This window comes from Haliaeetus albicilla, chromosome 1 (assembly GCF_947461875.1).
Source record: "Haliaeetus albicilla chromosome 1, bHalAlb1.1, whole genome shotgun sequence".
Lineage (NCBI taxonomy): Eukaryota > Metazoa > Chordata > Aves > Accipitriformes > Accipitridae > Haliaeetus > Haliaeetus albicilla.
The window spans coordinates 32,024,394-32,048,165 of record NC_091483.1 but is presented as its reverse complement, the minus strand read 5'-3'; the positions used below and the strand labels follow the sequence as shown (position 1 = coordinate 32,048,165).

The window sequence follows — 23,772 nt, the reverse complement described above, 5'->3', positions numbered from 1 at the left end:
GAATAACATTAGGTACGGTATCTTAGATGTCAAATCTGTATCTGCAAAATTAATTTGGCAGCTGGACAAGACATTCAGGACTCCTCTGTGCATTTTTTTTTTCCTGCATCTGACCTCAGTATTCATGATACTCCGCCCCCCCCCCCCCCCCCAAGTTCAGCACGCTGTGAAGCTGGTATAAATTTTGATGCTGATGACTAGTAGAAGCAAGAGAGCTCCAAGAGCATTAGCTGCTGTTTGTACTCCAGGGAGAAAGCATGCACTGCTAGTTGTTATTGAAACAATAATAGACTTTTGCACAGAGGGCTTCATATGTTTAATACCCAGAGAGTAGCAAGGTCCTGGCAAGTCCATGTATCGCTTCACTGAGAATCCAGAGAGGAAAAGATGCATCCCTAGATGCTAAAATGAAAAGCTCTCTGGTTGTGAAGATGAGAAGAGTATTGGTTCTGTGCTGCGGATTAACGGTGCAGAGTGCCCTGAGCATCACTGCCTCCAAAGCCACAGAGCTGTGAAATAACGTTTGCTCGTGCAGAACACCAGCACATCTTTCAAGCAAGTGCAAGTAGAGGGGTTGAGAGCACGCGTGACTGCTGGACGTGCCAGCGTGGTCAGCCCACAGCCGTCTTCAGATGCCCCCAGACCACACAAGGCTGTACACCAATGCCTGACAATAGGTAATGTCAAAAGCGCAGCCAGCTCAGGAGCAATAACCACTGCCCCTGAAGGAGTTAACTGTCTTTTTTTTTGGAGGCCCCCAGTAGAAGTGCTGCTGAGTCCATGCAGTTTTGGTGAGGCCAACATGACTAAGCCAGGCGCTGTAGCAATAACTGTCAAAACACGATGATCACTGCTCAGGTTGGGAAACTACAATTGCTTCATCTAGAAACTGAACAGACCATTTTCTGCTGTGTTTACGTGCAGGGGAAAGTCTAAAAGTTGGAGCTTTGACTGATGCTTCAGTTTGTTGATTGCTACAAGGAAAATGAAAGCTGGTTTGTTTGTACAGATATATTATTTTTTTTTAAGAAACCCTTGATTACAGCAAAAGGAGGGAGGCATCTTTCTGACAATTGAGGAACATGGATTAAGGTGTGAAAGGCAGCTGGGTGGCAAAGTGGCAGTAATCTCTCATGTTCTGTTTCTCAGTAATCTGGCCATTTCTGGATTAACTTTTTTTTTGCTGTTGTTTCCTAGCAGCCCATAGAATTCAAGGGAATTGCTATTTCTTTCTTGAAAACATGAGTAATGCCTACAAAGTGTTTCCTCCTCAGTGCTGACCTATTTTCATTAAGATCTGGTTCTTCTTTCCTGGAAAAGAAACTGAGTTTACCACTAAAAAGATACAAATACAGCTTTGTTTTGTGTGCAGTAGAAATATTCATACACTTGCATGATTTATCATGTGAGTATAAAATTAATAAATGAAAGCAGATTTTATTGCACATCCCATGAGCCTTAGATGTTCAAAAGGCATTATGCTTTGATTTATAATGAGGCTTGGGGTTTTTTTGCTAAGGGGCAGCATATCTATTGCCATCATTACTAAACAATGGACTATTTAAATCATACCAGATGGTAAATGGGAGATGTTCCTTCCTTTCTTGTGTGTTTAAAATGCCATTTTATTTTTTTTTATAAAGAACAGGAAAAAAAAATTGTGATTTGAATATAAACATAGATTTATTTTTTTTCTTGCTGATAGAGTGTGTGTATATGATTATGCACTGACTTTTGTTGAGTATTGAGTTAATAGGCTGTAAATTAGTGCAATTCTGAGATGTTTGAAGAAATCACACTTGTGCTGTGCAGATCATTGTAAAAATCTGTTGTTTTTTCTTGGGTGCAGGGAATGCTATTCTTTCACACTGGAAAGTGTGGCAGATATCCAGGCCGCTTTACAGCTGAAGAAAATAGCAAAGAACAGTCAAGGGGCAGAAAATATTTATAGTACATCTCCTCCTTATTGGAGGAGAAGGTATAATGTCTTATAAAGTTGCATTTTAAGTCTGGAAAATTTTATGGAAAAAAAAATCTCTTTACCTTTGAAACATTATTATCCAAAATTCATATAACAAGACCAAAGTTTTTAGTAACCTGTAGTGAAGTACCTTTTTGCTGTTGTTAACTAAAAGAACTATTTCCTATATTGATAAGTTTGTAGCAAACCCAGGAGATTGATTGTATATATAAGTTTGGCTGTTGTGGGCAGGAATGTGTTCCCTGTGAAAACTGGAGACTTCCTTTTCCAAGTGGAGAAGAAGGGGTGGATTTTTGTCACACAGTTCATCCTCAGGAAGGGTACGTGAAGAGCCTTCACGCTGGATGGGTGCAGTTTGATTGCTGGAGGCAAGGTCAAGGTTTGACAAATGACCTCGATGTGGCCTCTACACACCTTGCCCACAGCCCGTTTTTTGAAGTGCAGCAAAACCCACAGCCAGGCCATCTACTCAGGGGTTCCAAACTGCACCAGAAAACCATCTTTCTGTACACAAATTTAAGCAGTGTTACCCCTAGATTCATGGATATGGGCTTTCAGTGGCTTGCTTTGAGCCTCCCATGGTGCTTTTGGCCCTAGCTCTGCTCATTGACAACACACGTTCAAGGAACTTCTGGGGATGTCCAAATGTGGCCTGTGTATAAGCATTGTATTAAAACTGCTAAATTTGACACAGTTTTGGTGAAAGGCATGGTTCATGTGACTCCAGCTGAACACAGCACCTAGGCTGTTCCTGCCAGGCTTCTAGATGAGACGAGCAAGTGAAAGAGGTGGCACATGAAGCTGGAATGTAAGAGGGATCTCATTTGGGTAGAATGAGGGTGGTGGGGGAAAATCATGAAACAACATGCACTGGAGAGCAATTGTGAATGAACAGTTAAGCCAAAGTAGTACAGCCTGGAAGGATCTGAGTGTCACTTTGCTAGTTTTTCTTTAACCTTGATCGGTTAGGGGGCTGCTTCATACTTACGTCAGTTTATACCCCTGTGTATCCATATGGATGTCCTTTCCATGTTTTTCAAAACAATGTTGTCTTGCAAAGTTTCCAACTCCCACCTGAGCAAATACATTTTAAGAAGGAGAACTAGAAAAGTCTGTTGCCATCATCATACAAACTGTCATTTCTCAGGCATGCACCTTTCCCTTTCAGTTTCTGCTTGCTTTGTTGCTCATCTGAAGTAGAAGGCACTAAGAACCCTTGTGTTGATTTCCAGATTTAGATTGAAAACTCACTGAAAAGAGGAACAGGGATTTTAAGAAGCATACTGTTTGGATAACTAAACCTGTAGTCTTCTTTAAATTGAACTTTTATCAGCAAATTCTTGCTTTTCCTATTATGCTGGTTATTCATTGTTTTTAGCACTGCATGCTGCCATGAAATCTGCACAGACTTTACACTTCCTGTGAAGAAAACCTTGACAGAGGGTGCGTGTAATTCATCAGACTGATCTGCAGTCTCCTCGTTTGAGAAAGGACTCACTGAAGTATCTGTGCAGTGCTAAGGAGTTGGATGAATTCCTTTTTATATATATTTTAATTTTGGTTGGCTTTTGTGACTAGAACTGTGATGTTTATATAGTCTCTGCTGGATACTAAGCAGGGGAGATGAGGCCTGATGTGTGTTAAAAGCAAGGACACCTGTGTAAATTGTCTCCATCCCACAAAGTCCCCAAGGGCTGTGGTCACTATTCCCTTCCTGGCATGCCTATAGATTCTCAGTAGTGTTCAGGCCTTCCCTTTGACCGCGAGCTCCTGGCTCATCCTCCTGGGCACGAACCAGTGGATGGTGCTCATCTGGGCCTGTTTCTCTGTCAAGGACAGGGAAAGGAAACACAACTCAGAGCCAAGCACAGTTTTGTCCAAGCCTGGCAGCTACGCTGGTTGGCTGCTGGTGTGGAGAAACCAGAGCTTAGTGCTGTGCTGCGCTTCTCTCTGCTGTTCTTCCCAAGCTAGTGAGGATCCCCTACACAGATACAGTTTTTAATTTTCTCCTTCCCTTGTCTCCTTCCTTGTCCAATCATCTTTTCTTCTTCATTATTCTTCTCCTCCTCATCTCTGTTCTTTCTTCTCCATGTTTATCCTGACTTGCCTCAGCTTTGCTCCCAGATGTGAGTTCAGTTTCCCTTATTTCCTATGACAAACACTCCCACGTTGACCTCCTCTTTCCCATCCTTCCTCCTGCCTGTGTTGAAATCATCTATAGCCTTGATGCTAAGCAGCTGTTTCTTCAGTATTTGAATGTTCCTCAAAATCTGAATAATTAATGGTTTTGCAATCAAGCAGTTTAGATTGATGTCATAGTAAGGCAGTTGGGTTGGTCAAAGACAGGGGAAAATAAATGTCACAGCCATGCTTCTTACTACAATATATCTGTCAAAATAAGTTCTCCTTTGCCTTGAAAACTAACCATAACCGCTTTTCCTTTCCATTAATATTTAAATTGCATCATGAGTAACAAATATATGAGATACTTTGCATCTTCCAATAAGAAGCATGTGAAAGATTTATTTTATGTAAGGCTGGCAGAGGAGCAAGGCCCCTGGGAAGCAATTGGCCTGGAGCTGGAGGCATCCATAATCCATATCTTCTAGAAAAGGATGACCAGGATGGTGCTCTGATCTAACCTCAGCCCAGCTTTAGCACTGTAGTTATTACAACTCAGATTCTCCTTGGAAGTGATTGCTAAGCTCTGCTTTTTACCCAAAGATAGCTATTTACACATCTTAGCTAGAGCTACAAAGCAGCAAGTCACTCAGGAAACAGGATGAGTGCTCCCTTGAAGAACTCTTGCCTGCTGTCAGGTATCTCTCAAGATTTATCTGTTACGTTGGAAGTCTTTTCAGTGCAATAATTAGTCTGTCAAGTTTCCTGAGGACCTTTCAAGCAACATTCCACCCCTCCTAAACAGTTTATGGGACATTTACAGCCATTAGTGCAATGAAAGCGTCCTTTGCAATGACTACAAAGTCTGCATAATTGCCATTGCTTCAGATTCCCTGAATAAGCCACAGAACAAAAGCTGTTACTGCATGCTAGCCTGATATCTCAAGAGGATGGTAACTTTGTGCACCATTACAATGGATTATCTGCTATATCATGACTTATGTCAGTACAAAGACATTTTTTTTGTGAGGAGCCTATTATGTGGTAATACAGATCTTGAATGAGTCTATTATGTGCTGGTGCATAGATCTTGAATTAAGTACGGTTTCAATGGTGGTACAGTCAAGTCACAGTCTGTTCAAAAGGAAATGTAAAATGTAAATCTGTTTACTCATTTAAAAATCTATTGATTATATAAAGAGTGAAGGGTCATGTAAAGCTGCTACTTGATATTCAGCTGTTTTTTAAAATTCTGCGCTAAAGCTAGTCAACACTAATACTTACATACTAGCTTGCTTAAATTTGTTTATATTATAAACTACAATCCTCACCTGAAATCAGCAACAGAAAATTTACCAAAGATGATCTGATTAGTGATAGAAGGGAAAAAACCCCAACAGTTGAGTTACAGAAATCTTAATTTCAGAGTGTGTAAGCCAAATGACAGATTTTATTTTCAGAGTGTATAGGCCAAATGATAGAGGTTTTTGTTATGTTATGCCTCCCTCTCATACAAAAAAAAAGCATCATTTGGGTGTAAACAAAATGAAGACAGTATTTCTAGGAGCGAGGAATTAATGGTCCTTCAGGCAAATAAGTAAGACAACAGCTTGCTGGGGAGAGCCACATGAAAAATGCCAAAACAAACAACAAAACCTATCACACTCTTCAGTCCAGGCCAAAATTAAACTTGCAGCAGCTGCAAGTCTGCTTTCTAAATGGTCTTTCTGTGCATGCATTAATCTTAATGCACAGAGTTTCTATTTTCCCTTCAATTTTACAGAACTAAGAAGTAAGTCTGTTCTTCAGTATAATGACAGTATTTTCTGTTTTATATGGTATGATGATTTGGGTGGGAGGGTGGTATTTGTTGCAAAACCTTATCTAATTTTATGACAATTGATGAAGCAAACCTATCCTCTCTGCAGAGACCTGACTCCTTGTACTCTTAGAGAAACTTAGCTTCTTTGATTTGTTCCCTTAGTAGTTCAAGAATCACGAAGAGGCTCTCCTTGTCCAAACTTATTAAGAAAATAGAGTTTCCTCTTCCCTAGGTCTTTTTTTTCTTTATCTTACTTCACCATACTTGAAGTTTTTAAAAAAGAGGGACATTATTTTGTACTTGCAGACTCTGCAGTCAAAACTGGTTTCAGATCTTTCATAGGCAAGTGGGTAAATGCAAACATACTATATGCAAGTGTGCATAGCAATTTGAGTGGTATTTCTTAATCTCACTTCAATATATAATTATGGAATTAGTTTAATTAATTGAACCATTTCTAATGATTTTTGAGGGCTGCAAAAGAAGTGGTGTACCAAACTGCTATTACATTAGCTGCTGTTACATGAAACGCAGCTGTAATTCCCCTTATCATTGCTAAACACCACCCTTTGGTTTTCATCAGGATGAGACTGACTAGCATCTGCTACTTTATTTCTGTTCTTTTTGAAGTGGACCCAGTCCAAGCATAATGGGGGGAAAAAAAAAAAATCCTGAGCTTCATAAGAAAGATCTGAATAGAGAATATGAATGACAGTAGTGTAGGAGATGTCTCAACAGAGTGAACTATGCCTGTGTATTCTCAGTTGGTTGGAGACACCCCCTCATTTCATATTTACTGCTGAACACAGCAATATTTGAACCTTTTTGGCAAGGATTCTGCTACCTACTTTCCTGAGGGCTGGTGCTTTTTCCTCTTCAATCCCCACCTCCATGGAGGCAGCTGAGTTACTTTTTGAAAAGTCAGGATAGTAGAGAATGCAAGTGGTTTGTTTTCCTTATGGCAAATGGTGCATCTCTGCTGTATGCAATATTGCTGTAGTGTTAAGACACACAAACCCTATGCAACCTACTCCCTAACTAGGAGGCAACCATTTCTTGTGTTGAGTCATGGCCTGCAAAGTTGGGGTTTAGGTACCTTAGGACAGACTGAAGCAGTGGCTATTGGTCTTCTTGTGCCCTGTAAGGCTGTTTACTGCAAAGCCTTGTTGCTACCTTTTATTTAGAGTCTTGCTGAATGATTTGCCTGTGGGAGATTACTTTGGAAATACCATGGGTAATGATTGCTTCACAAAGGAGGAGGAGGAGGAGGTAGTCATCAGTTAGTTGATCTCCAGGCAATTTCCTTAGCAGCATTACGTTGTTATGCATACAAAAAAAAATACCTTTACTCTTGTTTTAGTTGATGAACCTCTTAATTTGCATATTGTCTACAACGCAGATGCCGCTGGTGGCAAATGCCATCATTACATTGGTGCTTGAGCTAGGATCCAGGGAGCTTTCCAAAAGTAAAAGTTTAGCATCCTGGTATGAGATGTAATAGCACTTTCAGACATGCATCCAACCATTTCTTTGTAGGTGTACATTTTCCTGGTCAAATAGCACAATACATTCCATTTCCCATCCACTGACTCACTGGAAGCACGCTGTCTACAGAAGCCTGAAATTCAAAGAACTCCTAGGCCAGCACAAATTTTGCACAGATGATTTCACATATCTGAAAGCAGCAGCTCCCACATTTTACTAAACTTCTTAACTGCTTTGACTGATCCCTAGATTAAATTCCATAGTAGAGGCTGCTATGAAAGGCCATTATGCAGAGAAAATGAAAAATCTTAATTAACCCTTGGTAAACCTGCTAACAAACTTTTCGCATCACAGAAAGAAACAAAGACATCCAAAGGTTAAATGACTTGACCGACATTTGTTAATGCAGCAGATACAATTACAAACTGTACGGTGTAGGATTTCTGGGATGCCTTTTCTCCCAGTGTTTGGGTGGTAATGGTGTTGCAGCTGGGCATACACTGTAGTGAACAAGTACGGTACATATAAAGCTTCACTGGGAAATTCATGATGTGAGCACTGAAGAAAAGCATAGGAAGGATTTTCCTGCATTGTTTCTTGTGCTGGCTTGGATGTTGGGGACATCTTCAATATTGATTGATAGGTCTGCTATTAGAACATCTTGTCTTAGGATATGAATGCCTCTGTAGCCTTTAAGTCACTACTTATGCTTTGTCTTTTTGTCTCACTTAAAAATTAGTATGCAAAGCTCTACATAGAATTATACTTTGCTAATATTCTCTGAACTTTGCTTCAGGACATAAGTGGGTGTGTGTACATGTAAATATGTGCATAGTTAAGTATGAAGAAGGCCTATGAAGAGCTTTCCGCTATTCCTGTGAATTCTCAGTCTCACCTTTAGCTTCTGCCCTGCTTCCTTGAGAACTGCAGTGGGAGAGACATAAGCTATATCACATGGCCAACAGGTTTAAGCTCTTAAAAAGAAAAGGTTTCCGAAGTCAACAATCTCTAACTGAAAATATCCCATTTACACTCCTCTGTGGGTTGTTAGCTAGTGTTTTCTAGATTTGAGCACCACAGATGGGCTTCAGCTGCCCCTTGGAGAGCATTATGGGAAAAAACAAATTTAACTGCACCCTACAAGCATTTCGTAGCCTGTTGGCTGGGTTTATTAAATGGTGTGAAAGCCAATCAAGAAAAATTACTTGATTAATAGAAATTGCCTTGTGCATGAGTTTTGGCTTTTCCGCAGACTAAAGGCATTATTCTTCATTCTGGATGTGAAAAGTCATAGCCCGTGTAGCAAAACATGGGCCAAATCCATGAAATGAAGACACAGCTATCTCTGATTTCATATCCCCTCTCTCCAAACTCAAGATCTGTTTCATTTGAACTAAGGCCCATTTAATAAACAGAAATAACAAAGAGTTTTAATAGCTGGAAAGAGGTTACTCTAACTAAAAAACGTGAAATGGATGGGGTATAGTAGCCTGCAGAATACTCTTGGAAGGGCTGGGAGGGGTTGTTAGGAACAATTATTTTTTAGCATCATTTTTGATCCTTTTGTTTTCTTTTTGCTATATCAACTGATTTCTTTTTGTTTTCTGTCATTGCTTTCCCTCTCTGAAGACTTTTCTGGTTGAAAAGGAGTGTCCTTCTTGACACTTAATTCCAATCTGGCTTTCTAAAATGAGGGTGAAGGCTGCAGTGTGGTCTTTGAGACCAAATCCTCCAAAGAAACTGAGAAGATTAGCATTCATTTGGTTAGCTTTGGGCAGACAAAAGCCAAACTGAATTTACAAGGAGTAAAAGGCCAGCTGGATGATAGCAGGTAAGTCTTTTTAGATCGTCTGAAGCTTTGGATCTGGATTTCCATGAGAGCATCAGGAATGACATTTTGGCTGTCTAGACAATAAAATTCCCATAGACTTAATTAAAGCCAGGAATTAAATGTATTTCTGCTTATGAAACATATAGGTATCTCTTCAATTGCTTTGCTTTTTGACAGCATTTCTAGCGGAGCTTTGGATATAAGATCCCTTTTTACTTACTTGGTTTGATTTTGGGCCAGTCTGCTGCCTCTATCCTGTGGTCTTCATACTTCTTGCCTGAATAAGCAAACAGGTAGCGGCTGATTTCTGCTCGTCCTCGCAGATTGAAGTATGTCAGCTTGTACTGTGGCATGCTGGATCCCTGGAAGGGAAGACACCGTGTTGCTTATGAGTAACTCAACTCCTTTTTACAAAAGCGCACCATATGCTTGCTTTTGAAACATATGCTTGTACAATGGAAAGGACATGTTACACTAAGTCATGATGTGTTGTACTTTGCAATCATTGCATTAGTCACATCTTTTTGTTCTGCATTTGTCAGCCACAATATTCAGACGTGGACAATGACAGTTAAACCTGCAGTTCCTCCTTGTGTATCTTCAGAAAAATGGCTTGATTTTTTCAGATGTATTAATAACTTTCAGCTTTCATTTACCTTTCTTGTGAGTCCAAACTCGGGCCATTTTTAAAAAGTGTTTTTCAGAGTGCAAATCTAAAATCATATACTGTAACAGAAGATAGTTGCTGTCCTGAGCAGCAATTTTGTTCAAGTCTGTCCTGCTCAGCCTCTGTTGCTTATGGAGATGTTCATCCAAGATCAAATCATGGGAATTTCCAAACTGTTGTGATTTTTCTCATTAATTATTACCCTAGTTGCTTAGGCAATTGACCCAAGTTATTTTAGAAGGAAAATTTGCTATGGAAACCAGTCTACGCTGTTGTTTTGAGAAATTCGTCATCAAATTCTCAGTTTCTTGTACAGAAGCCAAAAGAAAACTTGAAACAACTTTGTTAGGTTTATGTGTGAATTTTTTCCTTCAGTTCTAGTTAGGAACCGTGTAACAGGAAGGCTCTGTTTGCTTCTTAGTGTAGCAGACAACGAAAGAAAATATTTTATGGGTTTGATTGTACAACAAGGATGGTGCAGGAAAGGTGAACAGCTAAGGCTGCCTTAAACCAAAAGTAAGCTTTTAAACTCTGCAGAGATAGCACCTTAATAAGGGAGATCTATGAGCTCAGCTGAGATTTAAATGTACTGGCTAAAGGAAACTAAAACAACCATCTACCTCCTCACCCAAAGCAAAACCCTTTCTCATTGTGGCCTTAAAGTAGACCTTGCATGTCACTTGCCATTCTTTATATCCACCAGATTCAGAGCATTATTAATAAAGCATGCGATACAGATCATCTGCACTAGGAAAGAAAGGGAACTTTTTTTTTTTAATGAGTAAGTGCTACTACATAACCTTGCAATAGAGAAGCAACCCCCTATTTAGTCATTTTGCCTTTGAAAGCATATACTTGAGGGCAAGTGTATCATCAGCTTTCACTTTAGAGGGAGAGGCTCTTTGTTCAGATACTGGGAAAGCTTGCACTTAACACACGCTGAAGAGAGCAAACTGTCTCTGCCATTTTCTCCTCAAAAGTAAATACATCTACATTCTGTCCTTAGAGTAGCAAAGGCAAAAAAAAAAAAAAAAAAAAAAATCACAGCAAATGAGCACACTGGAGGCTGCTTAATTTATTGTGAAAGATACTTGTTCCCCTACAGCAAGGTCAGAAGAGATTATTAGTAAATGGAGATTTTGCACAGCTGATTGCCCAGCAGAGAAGCAGGAGCAAAGATGGAGAGTTACCAGTGGAGATATCTACAAGTGCTTCAAAACAAAGGCACCACTACAATGTTTTTGGTTTGTTTGTGGTTTTTTTGGTTTTGTTTTTTTTTTTTTTTTTGAAGTCAAGCAACTGTGTTCCTTTGCACTGTATAAAGAAGGAAGCTGCAGACAAAATGAGTTACAGTAGGATGTGATTATTTTTCTATATTTGCTGCTTGGCAAATGCAGCTCGCAGATTACAGGTGTAACCGTTTCTTTCTCTAAAGAGAAATTTTCATAATTCCAAATTTTTCAAGCATGTTTTAGGTAAGTGGCAAAACTTTGCTACGCTATTTTCAACTTTTGTGCCCAGATTTATTACTTATGCTTTATTGTGCTTGTATAATAATAGTATATATTATTATACTTTATTATTTGTGCAGGATGAGTTTGGATTATATGTCTGCAAAGTTAGAAGAGAGGATGAGATTGTAGCTTCTCCCCCCCCCATTTGTTCCTGCTTCTGATTTTGTGTGGTCATTTGTGAGCAAGGAATGGCATTTTTAAAAGGGCATGCGTTATTTGAGGTTCAAATTAGACAACACTTAGTGATTTGGGAATAAAAGAGGAAAAAAACCCCACTTGATTCTTACTTTCCAGTTTTTTGAAAGGCAAGCTGAATACTACTGATTCAATCTGCATTTGGAGAAGACACGACCTTTAAGATGCAAACGCCATACTGCCGGATTCCCTTCTTTAGGGGTGTCTGCAGACCTTTCTTCATAAACAGCAATAGAATTTCCAGTACCCTGGACTTACTACACCACTCACACCAGCTCCAGCATCTCAGCTACCTCTAGCCCACTTAGCCCTGTGTCAGCGGAAAGCTGTCGACAGCTGGAGGGCATTTAAAAGCCCAGGAATAGAAGATTTTAAGGTACAGTCATGAGGAAGGCAGTAGACAGGTATATAGAGAGCGGGCTGGAGATGAGTGAAGCCTAACACTTCTGGTGGCGAGCATTTTGAGAGAGTCTGTTTCTTACTGTGGGAGAACTTTGTATACAAAGACATGTATAATCAGGAGTAGTGAGATGATGTAAAGAAAAGGGAATTTTGGCTGAAGATCAGGAAGATTTTCTGGCTGTTGTAGTAGCCTGTGGAGCTTCCTTCCTGTCAAGGAAGCAGTGGAAACTATTGTTTGAAATGTCTAAAGCAAAGCTAAACAAATTTCTAATGAATACAGCATAAGGAGTAATCAAGTATTTGCAATGCTGATGCACGTTTAAGCTTATGAATTTTTTTCCATCTGTGAATAACAAAAAAAAACCCCTACCAGGAGTTTAGCAAAAATACTTGACATTTTAAAGGCCTCTATAGGTTTTTTTTGTAAGCATGTTTTTGAAATGTTTATAGGTTTTATTTTTCATTTGTGTTCATTGTGAAATGTCAGTAGCGCTTCCTAAACAATTACAGGTAAGTTTCTAAATGAAAGAAATGACTGTGTTCAGATTAGCTTTTTGCCAATCATGCAAAATATGTTGCTAGGTTTTTTCCTATCCTCCTTTACCTCATTTTCCCAGTGTGTTTTTTTAAAGGATCATAAGGAACAAATTAAAACCATTTTAGAAACATCCGAAATATTAAATGGTTGAAAAATGTCACTTCTAGGGGGGAAAAAAGGTCTATTTTGGGTCTTTTAGTTTGTGCTTTTGGTTTTGGTTTGGGTTTTTTTGGGGGGGGGGGAGATTCTTTAAAGCTATTTAAAACTATTTCTCTTTTTTTAGATTTAGTTATGGCTTAAAAATACTGTAAGACGTTGGTGGCGGGAGGACCTTAGTGCCCAGACTTGCAAACATTTAACCACCTGCTTAGTGCTATTAAATATGTTTGGTGAGTTCATCGCAAAGCCAAGTGTGTATAAATGCAGGAGGGGGCTGATTTACCTTCCACTAATAAATGTGCCATCTGAGCAATGTTTTTTCAACTTCTGAAGCATTGAATACATGGCCAGGACCCACCTGTACACCCACCCTGTTCTACATTGACAGCACCTGCGGAAACCTCAGCCCCAGTTTTATCACATACAACTTTCAAAGCAGTGAACTAGTCTAAATTTACTATCAAATTAGCTTTAATACTTTAAAGTTGTTGACCTGCTTAGCTGATTTTCTAGCTTTCCTCTGTGTCTTTCTTAAAGCCAGCTTAACTGGCTTTAACATACCTTTAAACAGAAGATTAATGGAATGGATCTTGTGCTTAAACTCAACTTTTGGAGCCACTCAGTGACAAAATCAAACAGAAAATCTGAGAGAAGATCAAATATGTGTCAAAGGTGGTATCCTCCACGTTACTCATGAGTCAAAGTTCAGGTTGAAGTTACAAGCATCTCAGACATCTTAGGACAGATTTCAAATAATTTAAGACTGTTCATGTTTTTATGGAGATACTGTATTACTTGATGAATTTGGGATGCTTTTATTCCAGTTGAAGCAGGACCGAGCAATTAATTTGAAATCTTCAAGCAAGATTAGAGTGAAAACCCAGGGCCCAGGAAAGAATCAGCGTCATTCTCCAAGAACTAAAATGCTGATTTTCAGGTAGCACTAGTACAGAAAAGAAAAAGCACTGGAAACTATGAATGTACTGGGAGGATATGGAAACAAACAGTCCTGGTGTCTGCAAGGTATGCAATACTTTTGCTTTTACTGGATGACAGTGTACGTGTCCCTGCTCTGTTGTAAAGGGTAATTCATAAGCTCACCTCCTGCATTTCACTTGCTCAAGATGAGTTTTGGGTGCGTGCCCCGTGCAACCCAGAGCAGGCTGCCTCTGCCAGCCCGTGCACAGTCCTGCACACCCAGCCTGAGCCTTTGCCCTGTGAAAGTTAACACCAAAACTCTGCTGGGCTTTGGAGAGGAACAGTGTTTCATCTCTCTTTTGGAAAAGCCAGCCCCCAAAGTAATACAAGGAAATATTCCTCAGGCTAGTAAGAGACATCAAAACCTGGATGCAGATACTCAGTGTGTGAATTCAGAAAAAAAAAAAAGAAAAAAAAGAAAAAGAAAACACAAGGCAGTGCTTTATTTCATTTTCTTGGATAAGGTTATTAATATTTGAGGCGACAGGCAGCAGAGAGCTTTTCCCTGAGCTAGGGGCAGAGGGGAAGAAACAAGTTAGTTGAGCTATTTGTTCACATCCGTCCAAAGTCTGACAACCTCATGGTGCAAAGTCCACTTTAATTGTACTTTGCACTGTGAGAAAGTAAGGGTTTTCTGGCCTTAAGGTTTCATTAGTGTTAGAGGATTTAAAAAAGCCCAACTGTTCCCTCCAGCAAGCAAGACTGGTAGGGTTGGGTTAAGATTCATCTGGGTAACTCTAAAAATCTGGGGCTTGAATTGTCTGCCTGGAAGAGATGATGTATTGCACTGTATGTGTATTTATTTAACATGAGGGTCCTTCGTTAATTTAGGAGTCACTTAGCTAGCACCTGACACAATGCTGCCCCGGCCATGGGCCTGCCAAAAAGGGGAAGCTGGAGGTCTCAGCTGATAGTGTCATTGTCCTGGCTTGAATTGCAACCAGTCACGGTCCTTGAGGGAGCTCCATTTCATTTCCCTGTGCTACTACAATTTAGGGCTGCATCTGGGAACTCAGGGCCTGTGATCGGCCACTGGGAGAGCGGGCTGGAGCTTGGCATCTCCCGGAGGAAAGCCAGTGCTTGCTGAGGGGTGTGAGAAGGGAAGGTGCTGCCATGTCTGATGAGGAAGGTGAAAAAGTCCCTCTGTGGACTAGTAGGTGTTGATTCAGTCAGTGGATACCTCTGTTGATTTTATTATAAGATTAAGCTGTTATATCAGTCCGGAGTGTTTGGGTTGCTGAGGCTGATATTATATGTTCCACTTTCATGATTTTGGAAGGTGAAAACATAGCAACAAATCCACTTCCACTCATACAGGTATCTTTCTGCCAAGAAGCATCTTGCTTTATGAAGTGTGAAACAGAGTTCATGCCCCCTCTAAGCAATAACCTAGCCAAAGCTGAAAAGCTTGGTGGACATTTTTCTCTCTTTTTGTTCTTAGGGCTGCTTTTAAAGCAGTTGCTATTTCTTTACAAGGTGTTTCTGCAAAGTTGGCCTGGAAATTAGATGAGCAGGTTTGAAATAGATGCATACCCAACAGCCTGATTTGGGTATCCTACTGGGGTGGAGGGGGCACTGCAATTTCAGCCAATTCATATATTTACTCATATGCCACGTATACAGCTTGAGGTTCTTATAACCAGTATCAGCTGAACATTTTCCACTAATGGTAACGCTGGGATTTCAGAGGGAGAACTATTCCTTCTCTTCCTTACTCCCAGTCGCAGGGCCCAGTAGTGCCAATGTCAATTAGGAAACTCAGTTTAGAAAGTGAAAGAAGAGAAGCTGGCCAGGTCTATGGGTTTTTTTCTTTGTATATATAGACAAAAGAATCTCTACACACTAACGGAGAGTTTTTCCTGAGGCTATTATCTCAGGAGTGGGCTATCCAAATATGAAACACAGATTTCTGGTTCTGATCCTTAGGGGTCAGGGAGAGTTGTGTTACTTTATGGAGTACAAAGAAAGATTTTTTAACTCTGCCTTATTTCACCTGAGAAGCATTAGGAATATTAAGTTCAGTTTTGCCTGTCTTGCTTATTGTCCTTTTCAGATATGTGAATTCCTCATCCCTGTAATTGGAGAGCCAAGTATTAAAGCAGTGTTCTCCTTCCTCAATTTTAAAAAATGTTTCCCTGTCCAAGTGCGTCTTCCTGCCTCCATTTTTTTAAATTTTCAGTTTTCAGAGGAAGGAACCAGAGAGACAAGACTTAAATAGTTATTGTAGAAGGCAAGTAAAGGAAAGTTTCCACAGCTATAACTTTACAGAATGCACTTTGCAGTTTTAGCAAGGTAGGAAAAATAGAAAATGCCTGTGTATACTATTTCTTCCTTTTTATTTAACCAACCTAACATAAAGGTCAGAAAGGTTTGGGGAAAGGCGTGCTTGGTTACCTTGTTCTGCTTGAGAAATGCTGAAAAGGCAGGAGCCAGCTGGAAAGCAGCCTTGCCCTGTCTGCAGGGGACGGTGCAGCTCTCCTTCTGGTTGCTGATCAAATCGGTGGGTGCAGGAATGCCTTAAATTTTTTCCTTTGGATGAAAAATTATTCTTTCTAAACACTCCCTGTGTTTATATTTTATGTCTAAATTCAGAGCTGAAAACACAAACAGAAATAGTAATGTATTGTCCCTTTTTGGAGAGAAAAGAGTTTGATGGTGAGAAATCCGTCCATGCCAGCAAGAACCAGCCACAGGCTGGCTCTTGGTCCCCTTCTGACTCCTAGAAGGTTGGTGACTCTGCCTGGCAAAGGCACTGGCTTAATCCAAGCTGTTTATCCGGATGTAATTAACACTAAGACAAATAACTTTTGCCTTTCCCTGGGAAAAAAAACTGAGGGGTATGTCAGATATCTTAAGTGTTGTACTCCCTGAATGGGGAAGCTAATGACTTTGGGATTCCCATTAGGAAACAGAGAACTGAAGAATCAGGATGGTCTTCTCTTATTGCACGGTGAAAAGGAAAAATGCTCATTTTCCTTTTCTTGAGCATAAACTTCTCTTGCTTTTAACATGGAGTAAAAAATATTAGAGGCTTGAGAGATACTTTCAGCATTTGAAAACTAAAAATAGTAATGATTTGTTGGTTTGTGTTTTTTTCCTGCCAAAAGATGTTTTAATTATTTTTTAGCAAAGAAAATAAGAAAATTTCTGCCCCCCTTTTGGGGGAGAAGGATTGGAGGATATTGGCAGATTAATGGAAGACTGCAAATCTTCCAGTGGAAGGTTTCCACAGAAGTCTGTGTTTTGACAGAATAAAATGAAAAGCTTTAAGTAATTCTATATAATTCCTGTCAGCTCTCAGTCTGACATAAACTCTTTTTCTGAAAAGCAATGGTATCTTTTCCAGTTCCACCCCAATTATAGAAAATAAAAATTTTAATTCAATTAGTTCTTTTTCTATGCCGGATAGAAATCTCGACCTTGGAGAGAAAAGAGAAAAGACCTGCATGCTCTTTTCTGTTTAACACACAAATCATCTGATGTAAATGTTTATGCAATTTGATGTAGGGTTGAGTTTTGAAATAACAAATCCCAATGTAATGGTTGTGGCCTGATACTTCTTAGCATGATTTTCCAGATCAGGTGTATGCACGGCTTAAAGCATTTTTTTTCTTTGGTGAGATTTTGCATGTCTTTACCCACTGTGCTGGCTATTTGCAACCTGTGGTGGAAATTAGCCTCCTAACATGAGAAGAGTTTTTAAGGCATTGCTGTGGGATTACTGAGAAGTACTAATGATATGAGTATGTTAAGTGACCTGATGAGTAAAATTCTGCTGTGAGAGTGAGGGCTTTTGAAAGCCTGATCTGTCAATGTGTGGGTTTAAAAAAGAGGCTGTAGCAAAGCTTAAAGCAATTATCTGTCCAAGGGAGCTCCAGGCTTGGTTTACTGATGTGGGAAATAGGAGTTCTAGAAAATTCCTTCAGGAACACAGGGAAAAAAACCACATCTTGGTGAAAGGGGAGGATTAGAAAACTACTTAATCTGAGAGGTTTATCTGAAGGTGAGAGTCCAATGTGAGTGGACAGTGAATGGGTGGTCGGTGTCAAGGCTGCTGTTAAAGGAGAACACCAGAGTCCACTGGGTTTCTCCAGGATGACTTTGTAGCTGCTGCTCCTCATGTGGCTGCCCCTCAGGCACGTGCAGACAAAAGGATAAGAGTTCAGATATTTGAAGTTCACCCCATTCATTTTTAACCCAAGTGAGTGAGGGAGTGCCTACATGTCAGCAGGTACAAGGAGGCAGAGAGGCGGTGATGGAGAGGGCTTCGCTGGGCTGCCTCGGCAGCGTGCGGCTCCTTCTGCCTGGCGTGCCAGGCTCTTCGGTTTAGGGCCTGAACATCTGTGATGACTTTGCTTTCTGTCTGATCCTCTGTCTTTTGATTTGCAGCTACTTGGCCCCAGTTTTATGTAAATAACTTTTAAAATTGCTCTGTGCAGCCTCCCAAGCTGTAATGAACTTCAGATGAATAAATTGCACACCTGAGACCGCAAAATACTGGTAAATAAAATTGCAAGAGGCGAGATCTCAGGAAAGATGCAGACTAAGGAATCGTTAGGATAATTTCTCAGGAGAGACTACTTCAGTCTTTTATTTCCTCATCAGATGTCTTAAGAGTTCCCTGAAGCCTTTTGTGGTAGAACAAAAGCCTAAATAATCTTAATTCTTGCCAACACCATTCATTCCTGTAAAATTCATGCCTTGCATCTGTCTCTGTAGTCTTCAGATAAAACAGCACCCCCTCACAACAGCCCAACAAAGCAAAGAGCACAGTTGTGAGTCACGTTGCTGTGTGCTAAGGGGTTTAGTCAGCTCTCCAAAGACGGCTGCTGGTTTTAGCAGGATGATTTCATGTCCATTTCCTGAGCTCTCAAGCTGTTCCAGCACAGTAATTTGTATAACAACTCTCTTGGCCACCTAGCATCTCTCCTTGGATGTGAAAAAATGAGCTGCTTTTCCTACCCCAGCTGTGGGTACGTGTGTGTGTATGTGTACAAGGGGGAATATAAAAGCCAAATCCTTCCCCTGCTCGTCTAAACTACTTTGCTCTTTAATTGTCACATATTGTGAACCCTCTGTACAACTTGCCAAAAATAAACAAAATCACAGGCATGAAAGAAAAAGAATTAGGTAGGTTTTTCAGCACAGTATATCTTCCCTGTAGCTGGCATGGGTAAGAATGGGCAAGGTTTTATTCACTCTGCAGAGTTCTCCAGCACCACCCACCAGGTCTCCTGGCCACAAATTCCTGCTGTCCCCCTGCTCTGCCCTGGGGTGCCTGGCACATACTGCTCTGCCCAGGAGGCACCAGCACAGTGGGCTGGGGCACAGATCTCACGTATTTTCAGATATTTTGAAATTGTTTTCACAGACAGAAGTGAGCCTGAGGACACTCGGAACCTCTCTAAAGTGCTCTTTGGACATTGCCAGTCTTCTTGAGAGGACCAGCACCAGCAAGTGTGGATCTACAGCCCTGAGCAACGCCTGGCCAGAAGCCTGGGGACCATCAAAATTTGTCCGTAAGTGGTAAACATCCAAGACCCCATGAGTTATGGTCACAAACTGCTTGGTATGTAAAACCCTAACCTATGTGTCCCTACACTTAAGAAGAAAGTACTTTCTGAGCAGCAGTTTGCAGCCAGTTTCACCTTTGTTCATGAAAACACCAAGTAGACTCTGGCTCTGCGGCAGTGCCAATTGCTGCAGGTTCCCTGCTCTGCCCCAGAGTACCCTGGCACAAAAAAAAAAATGCTTGTTTACCTGAGGCATACAGTTACAGAGACTGGTGTCCCACATTTGTTCTTTCCTGTTGTCAAACATAAACTAAAGAAAGATTGTGAGACAGTTCAAACCATCCTTTCTGTATACCTTTCTTTGTTTTCCTTCTCCCTTTGCCATCTGCTACTCAAATCCAAAGCGCAGATGCGTCTGTCTGGTCTCACTGAATGTCCTTGTTTTCTCTCCTATCCCATTTCATGCTCATGCTTTACAGAGTCATTCCAGCAACGTTTTTAGTTACTTCTGAAGAGATGCAAAATTAAACATTTCATTTTTTTTCAGTTCATTGTTGTAGCTTATTTTACGGGACTTTTAGCAGATTGACTCCTGATAAGTGAGGTTTTTCAGAATGATGGCACTTGAAAATGTATATGTGGGATTTGGCAGATTCTTTTTTTTTCTTGGACTAACTGGCAGAAGGGTGAAAAATTCACCTGTTTGAGATTTGCAGCATATATGACAAGTCTCCAGCTGATGTGAATAGGCAGAGCTTTTAGTGGCATGGCATGCCACTTGCTAATCCAATACCAGCAATATGTCAGTGGCTCCTGGGCAGTGTAATTACTTGCCAGTGAGATTTTGAGTAAAGGTATTTTGAAAGTGAGCACCTCTTCAGTTACTTCTGCTTTCTGACTGCTTAGAATAAGGTTGTGTATGGCAGACAGCAACCAAAAATCTTAAGAGCAAACCCTTAGAGCAGCAGAGTGTGTTTGTCGGTGACACAGGAGCGTGCTGCACTTAAGATGACTGGCTAACATGCTTGCGTGTGCACAAACCCAGAACTCTAAGAATTACTTTGTGTGTATTTTTGGTTTAAAATTTGGAGAGCTTCAGGCTTATTTCTATCCAAATAGATTTGATTGTGTGTCTGGGTGTGTGTGCATCTGCGGCAGGGAGTAATTCACACTATGTACACGTTTTTAGGGAGAGGTGGATTCTATTTTGGATTAAAGAAAACAACAGAATAAACAAAGTAAACTTACAAAAGACTGTGTCTAACTTTTTTTTTTTTTGCTTTACAAAAGTTGCAACTTTTGAGTACAAAAGTACCAGTGTTTATAAACAGTTCTAAGGAGCACAGAAGTCCAGGAAAAATACTATATAGCTATGGTTTGTTAGCTTGGGTAGTTTGAAATGAGCAGTGAATAAAGGATGGCTTTTAACAGAGGAAATGTGTGCAGGAGGATTATGCACACAGGCAAATGACAGCAGTTAGAATTTAAAGAAAAAAAAAAATCCTGAACAGCTATTCAAAGTGTCATTTGGAAGTAAAAGACAAAAATTAACAGCAAAAAAACCCTGTGAGTTTTGATAAGAGGAAAAATGGAGCGAGTGTAAGCATATGCAGGAGGTTTTCCTCTACAGAATAGTGGTGGGAATTAGGACGAGAGTATGTTAATCCATTAGTGAACCAGAAGACAGGAGTTTGGAAAATGGACAGAACAGTGCACAGAAATGACCTGGAGGAATTGGTTGCTGCTGCTTAATGTTTATCTAATTCCTCTGACATTAGCGTAGATTTGGCTTGGTTATGTAAGTGCATGCATATAAATCAGCCTTTACATCTAATAGAATATTGCTTTGAAATGGTTTCTCACTTATTGAAAACTCCCTGCAGAATGCCAGGAGCTTCCCCACACCAACTTCTTGCTGCTACGCTGATGTGGCTGTCTTTTCTTTGGAAAGTCTCTCTCTGACAGGCACCCTGATTATCGAAGTAGCTCAGTACTGGTAGCATCAGGCACTGGTGAGAAACGGGGGCTTGCTGTAACAACAGGCTAGTGATCTGCCTTTTTGTCACTAGAAAAGCAGTTTGTAATTTCTGAAATCTGGTTGTAGATCGTACAGATGCATGTGATCGTACAGATGTCTTAATTACAGCAGGCAGTTTAAAGATGCTTGTAAGTAGCAAAGAAGGTATATAGATGGGGTACTTGAGTTACACTTGCAGCCGCTGTGTAGAGCTCATGGTTATCCCTCACTGCACCAGTAGCACTGGTCAGAGACTCATGCTGAATAAACCAAACAAAACTCTAAAAATGAAATGCTTTCATTACATGCTCTACATGTAGCATAATTTGACAAGACTAACCCCCACGTGGCTGCTATAACAGTAGCCCTAGGGAGGGCAGAACAGGGTTAGAAGAAAAAAGGGGACAGAAAGGAGCCGGACTGTGGCAAGAAGCAAAGCTGAAACAGAACTCACTCTGGTGCAGTGATACGTGGTCCCTTCTTCAGTGCACAGGAGTCCCTCTGAGTGCCGGCCTCCGTGGAAAAGGCTCATATATACTGTTTATTAATATGCAAACCACTCCCCGTGACAAGCATGCCATCATGAGTCTCTCTCTCCCCCCTCTCACACACACAGACACGCACAAAGCAAACGCATCATTCCCTCGGGTAACAAGCAAGCTTTGTGTCTTTTTGGACTAGTACAGCAAAATGGGTACTGGAGTTTTTCAGCTTGTGTTCAAGGGCAAGAAATGCTTTAAAATGACATTTAAAAAAAGATAATAATAAAAAAAATAGACACTGGGGAGCTGAGTCAGATGATGGGTGGTTTTTTTTAAAATGTAAAAAGTGTGGAGCAAGCCAAGAAATGTCTGTCTGAGATTATTTCTAACCAATGTGAAGCCCTACACTATGTAATCTAATTATAGAACAATGTCTTAAATAGTTGCAATCTCATTAAAACAGAGGAGTCAGAAATAGAAAACAACCCCAGAAAAAAAGAAAATATAACTTCCAAGCCTTTGTCATAAAGAACACAGTGATTTAAGACTTTTTTTTTTCTGTTATCAGTGAAGAAGGAGAAAGAGGATTTGAGCAAACTCTGTCCGTGGGTAATGCACATTAATAGTTAGAGGTCTGTGATGTTACTGCTGCTTCTCTGTCATGGATGTTGTGCTTTTTTGTTTGTCTTTTCTTTTTCCAGTTAATTTTTACTTTGACCTTAAAAGAGTCCATTCAACGCTGCTGTCCTTTTCTTTCCTCTTTGTGTGTGACTAGAATGCAGTAGCATTGGACCAAAGCTTTCTGTTGCTAAAGAGATAGGTCTGATGTGTACCACACAAATCTGCTTTGAGGCCTCGTTCACTTTGTAGAAATAAACGGTTGTTGGCATTCTTCGCAGGCATCCTCTCTGCAGAGGAGTGCTAACCAAAGCACTCCCCTGTGGCACGAGGAGGTGCCAGATCCTTGTAGCTTACACCATTAATCATTTGCTGCAGATCAACTCATTTCCATGCAATACATGTTTTTCCCTGGTGTCAACAACGGAGTTTTCAACCACCAGCAGCCTTTACAGCTAAGAGAAAGTTTACAAAAGAAACCCCAAGCGTCTTCTAATTGGGACTGGTGTAATCTGACTTTTGAGCCAAATTGCTGAGGCTTACCTTAATGGAGGTACATCCTTGCTTTTGGACTTACCTTGGCTGCAGATTTATGCTTTAACATTCCTTTTCTCCAGCGTGTCAATGCGGGGGTGGTGATTTTGATTACATCCCAAAAAGGGAAGTTTAAAGTGGTTTCACTAAAACCATATTTCACCAGTTTTTAATTGTTGATTGTACATAAAGCAGCCTCTATGGGGTATGAGAGTTTGTTCAGTTGCAGAGGAGCAGCTGAGGTTTTTTCCTCATTTCATTAGCAGAAAAGTGAAGCAATATTTATGGTTCTCAAACTTTGCTGTTGGAGACAAGTAAATGGAATATGAAACAAACGTTTTACAAATGTTTGCAAGATTTTGAGCCACTAAGAAGTTTAGTTTATTTTAAGTTGGAGCAGAGTGTGGAACACAGCAGTATGTTGTGGGATCTGGTTCTCAACCTTCTCAAAGGGAAGCAGAAGGTATTCTCCAGGAATTGTTTTCGACAGACAGCAGTTTACTCCTACCTTGGCAAGGTCACCAGTGATAATACGTGATAAAGCATTCATAAGAAGATTGGTAATGTAGCTTTTACTTTCGATGAGAGCTGGTTAATGAGTTAAAACTGTACCCTCACTCCAAAAGTTCCCTTTGTTGAGTTGGTATGAAGAACAACTACCTCCTTGCACTACAATTATACCTCAAATGACTGACAAGGTAGTAAAAAGCTCTTTTTCCCTTTGCCTGTAGGAAATCTTCAATGTGGATCGGGGAGGAAGTCTTTCCAGCTCGTGACAGAACTGCTCTGGGACCAAATTTTTAACTTCATCTTTTGAATGGGTAACTCAGTCCCTGTCCAGTGGAAGCCATGCTCAGTCCATGCATCGTGAGCAGGTGTTATTCCCTTCCCTCAGCATTGCTCTGAGCACCTCAG

The 23,772-nt window shown here is 40.4% G+C and overlaps 1 protein-coding gene across 1 annotated transcript in view; it reads right to left on the bottom strand.

Annotated features, from left to right (window-relative positions):
* Positions 1-21,887, bottom strand: part of HPGDS (hematopoietic prostaglandin D synthase) — a 30,679-nt gene extending 8,792 nt beyond the window's left edge. Inside the window, exons 1-2 of the mRNA XM_009919275.2 lie at positions 21,678-21,887; positions 9,461-9,602 (exon numbers count right to left, since the gene is read on the bottom strand). Coding sequence (XP_009917577.2) covers positions 9,461-9,602; positions 21,678-21,755 — 220 coding nt within the window. The 5' untranslated portion in view covers positions 21,756-21,887. The remainder of the gene's footprint in view (positions 1-9,460; positions 9,603-21,677) is intronic.
* Positions 21,888-23,772: the final 1,885 nt, after the last annotated feature.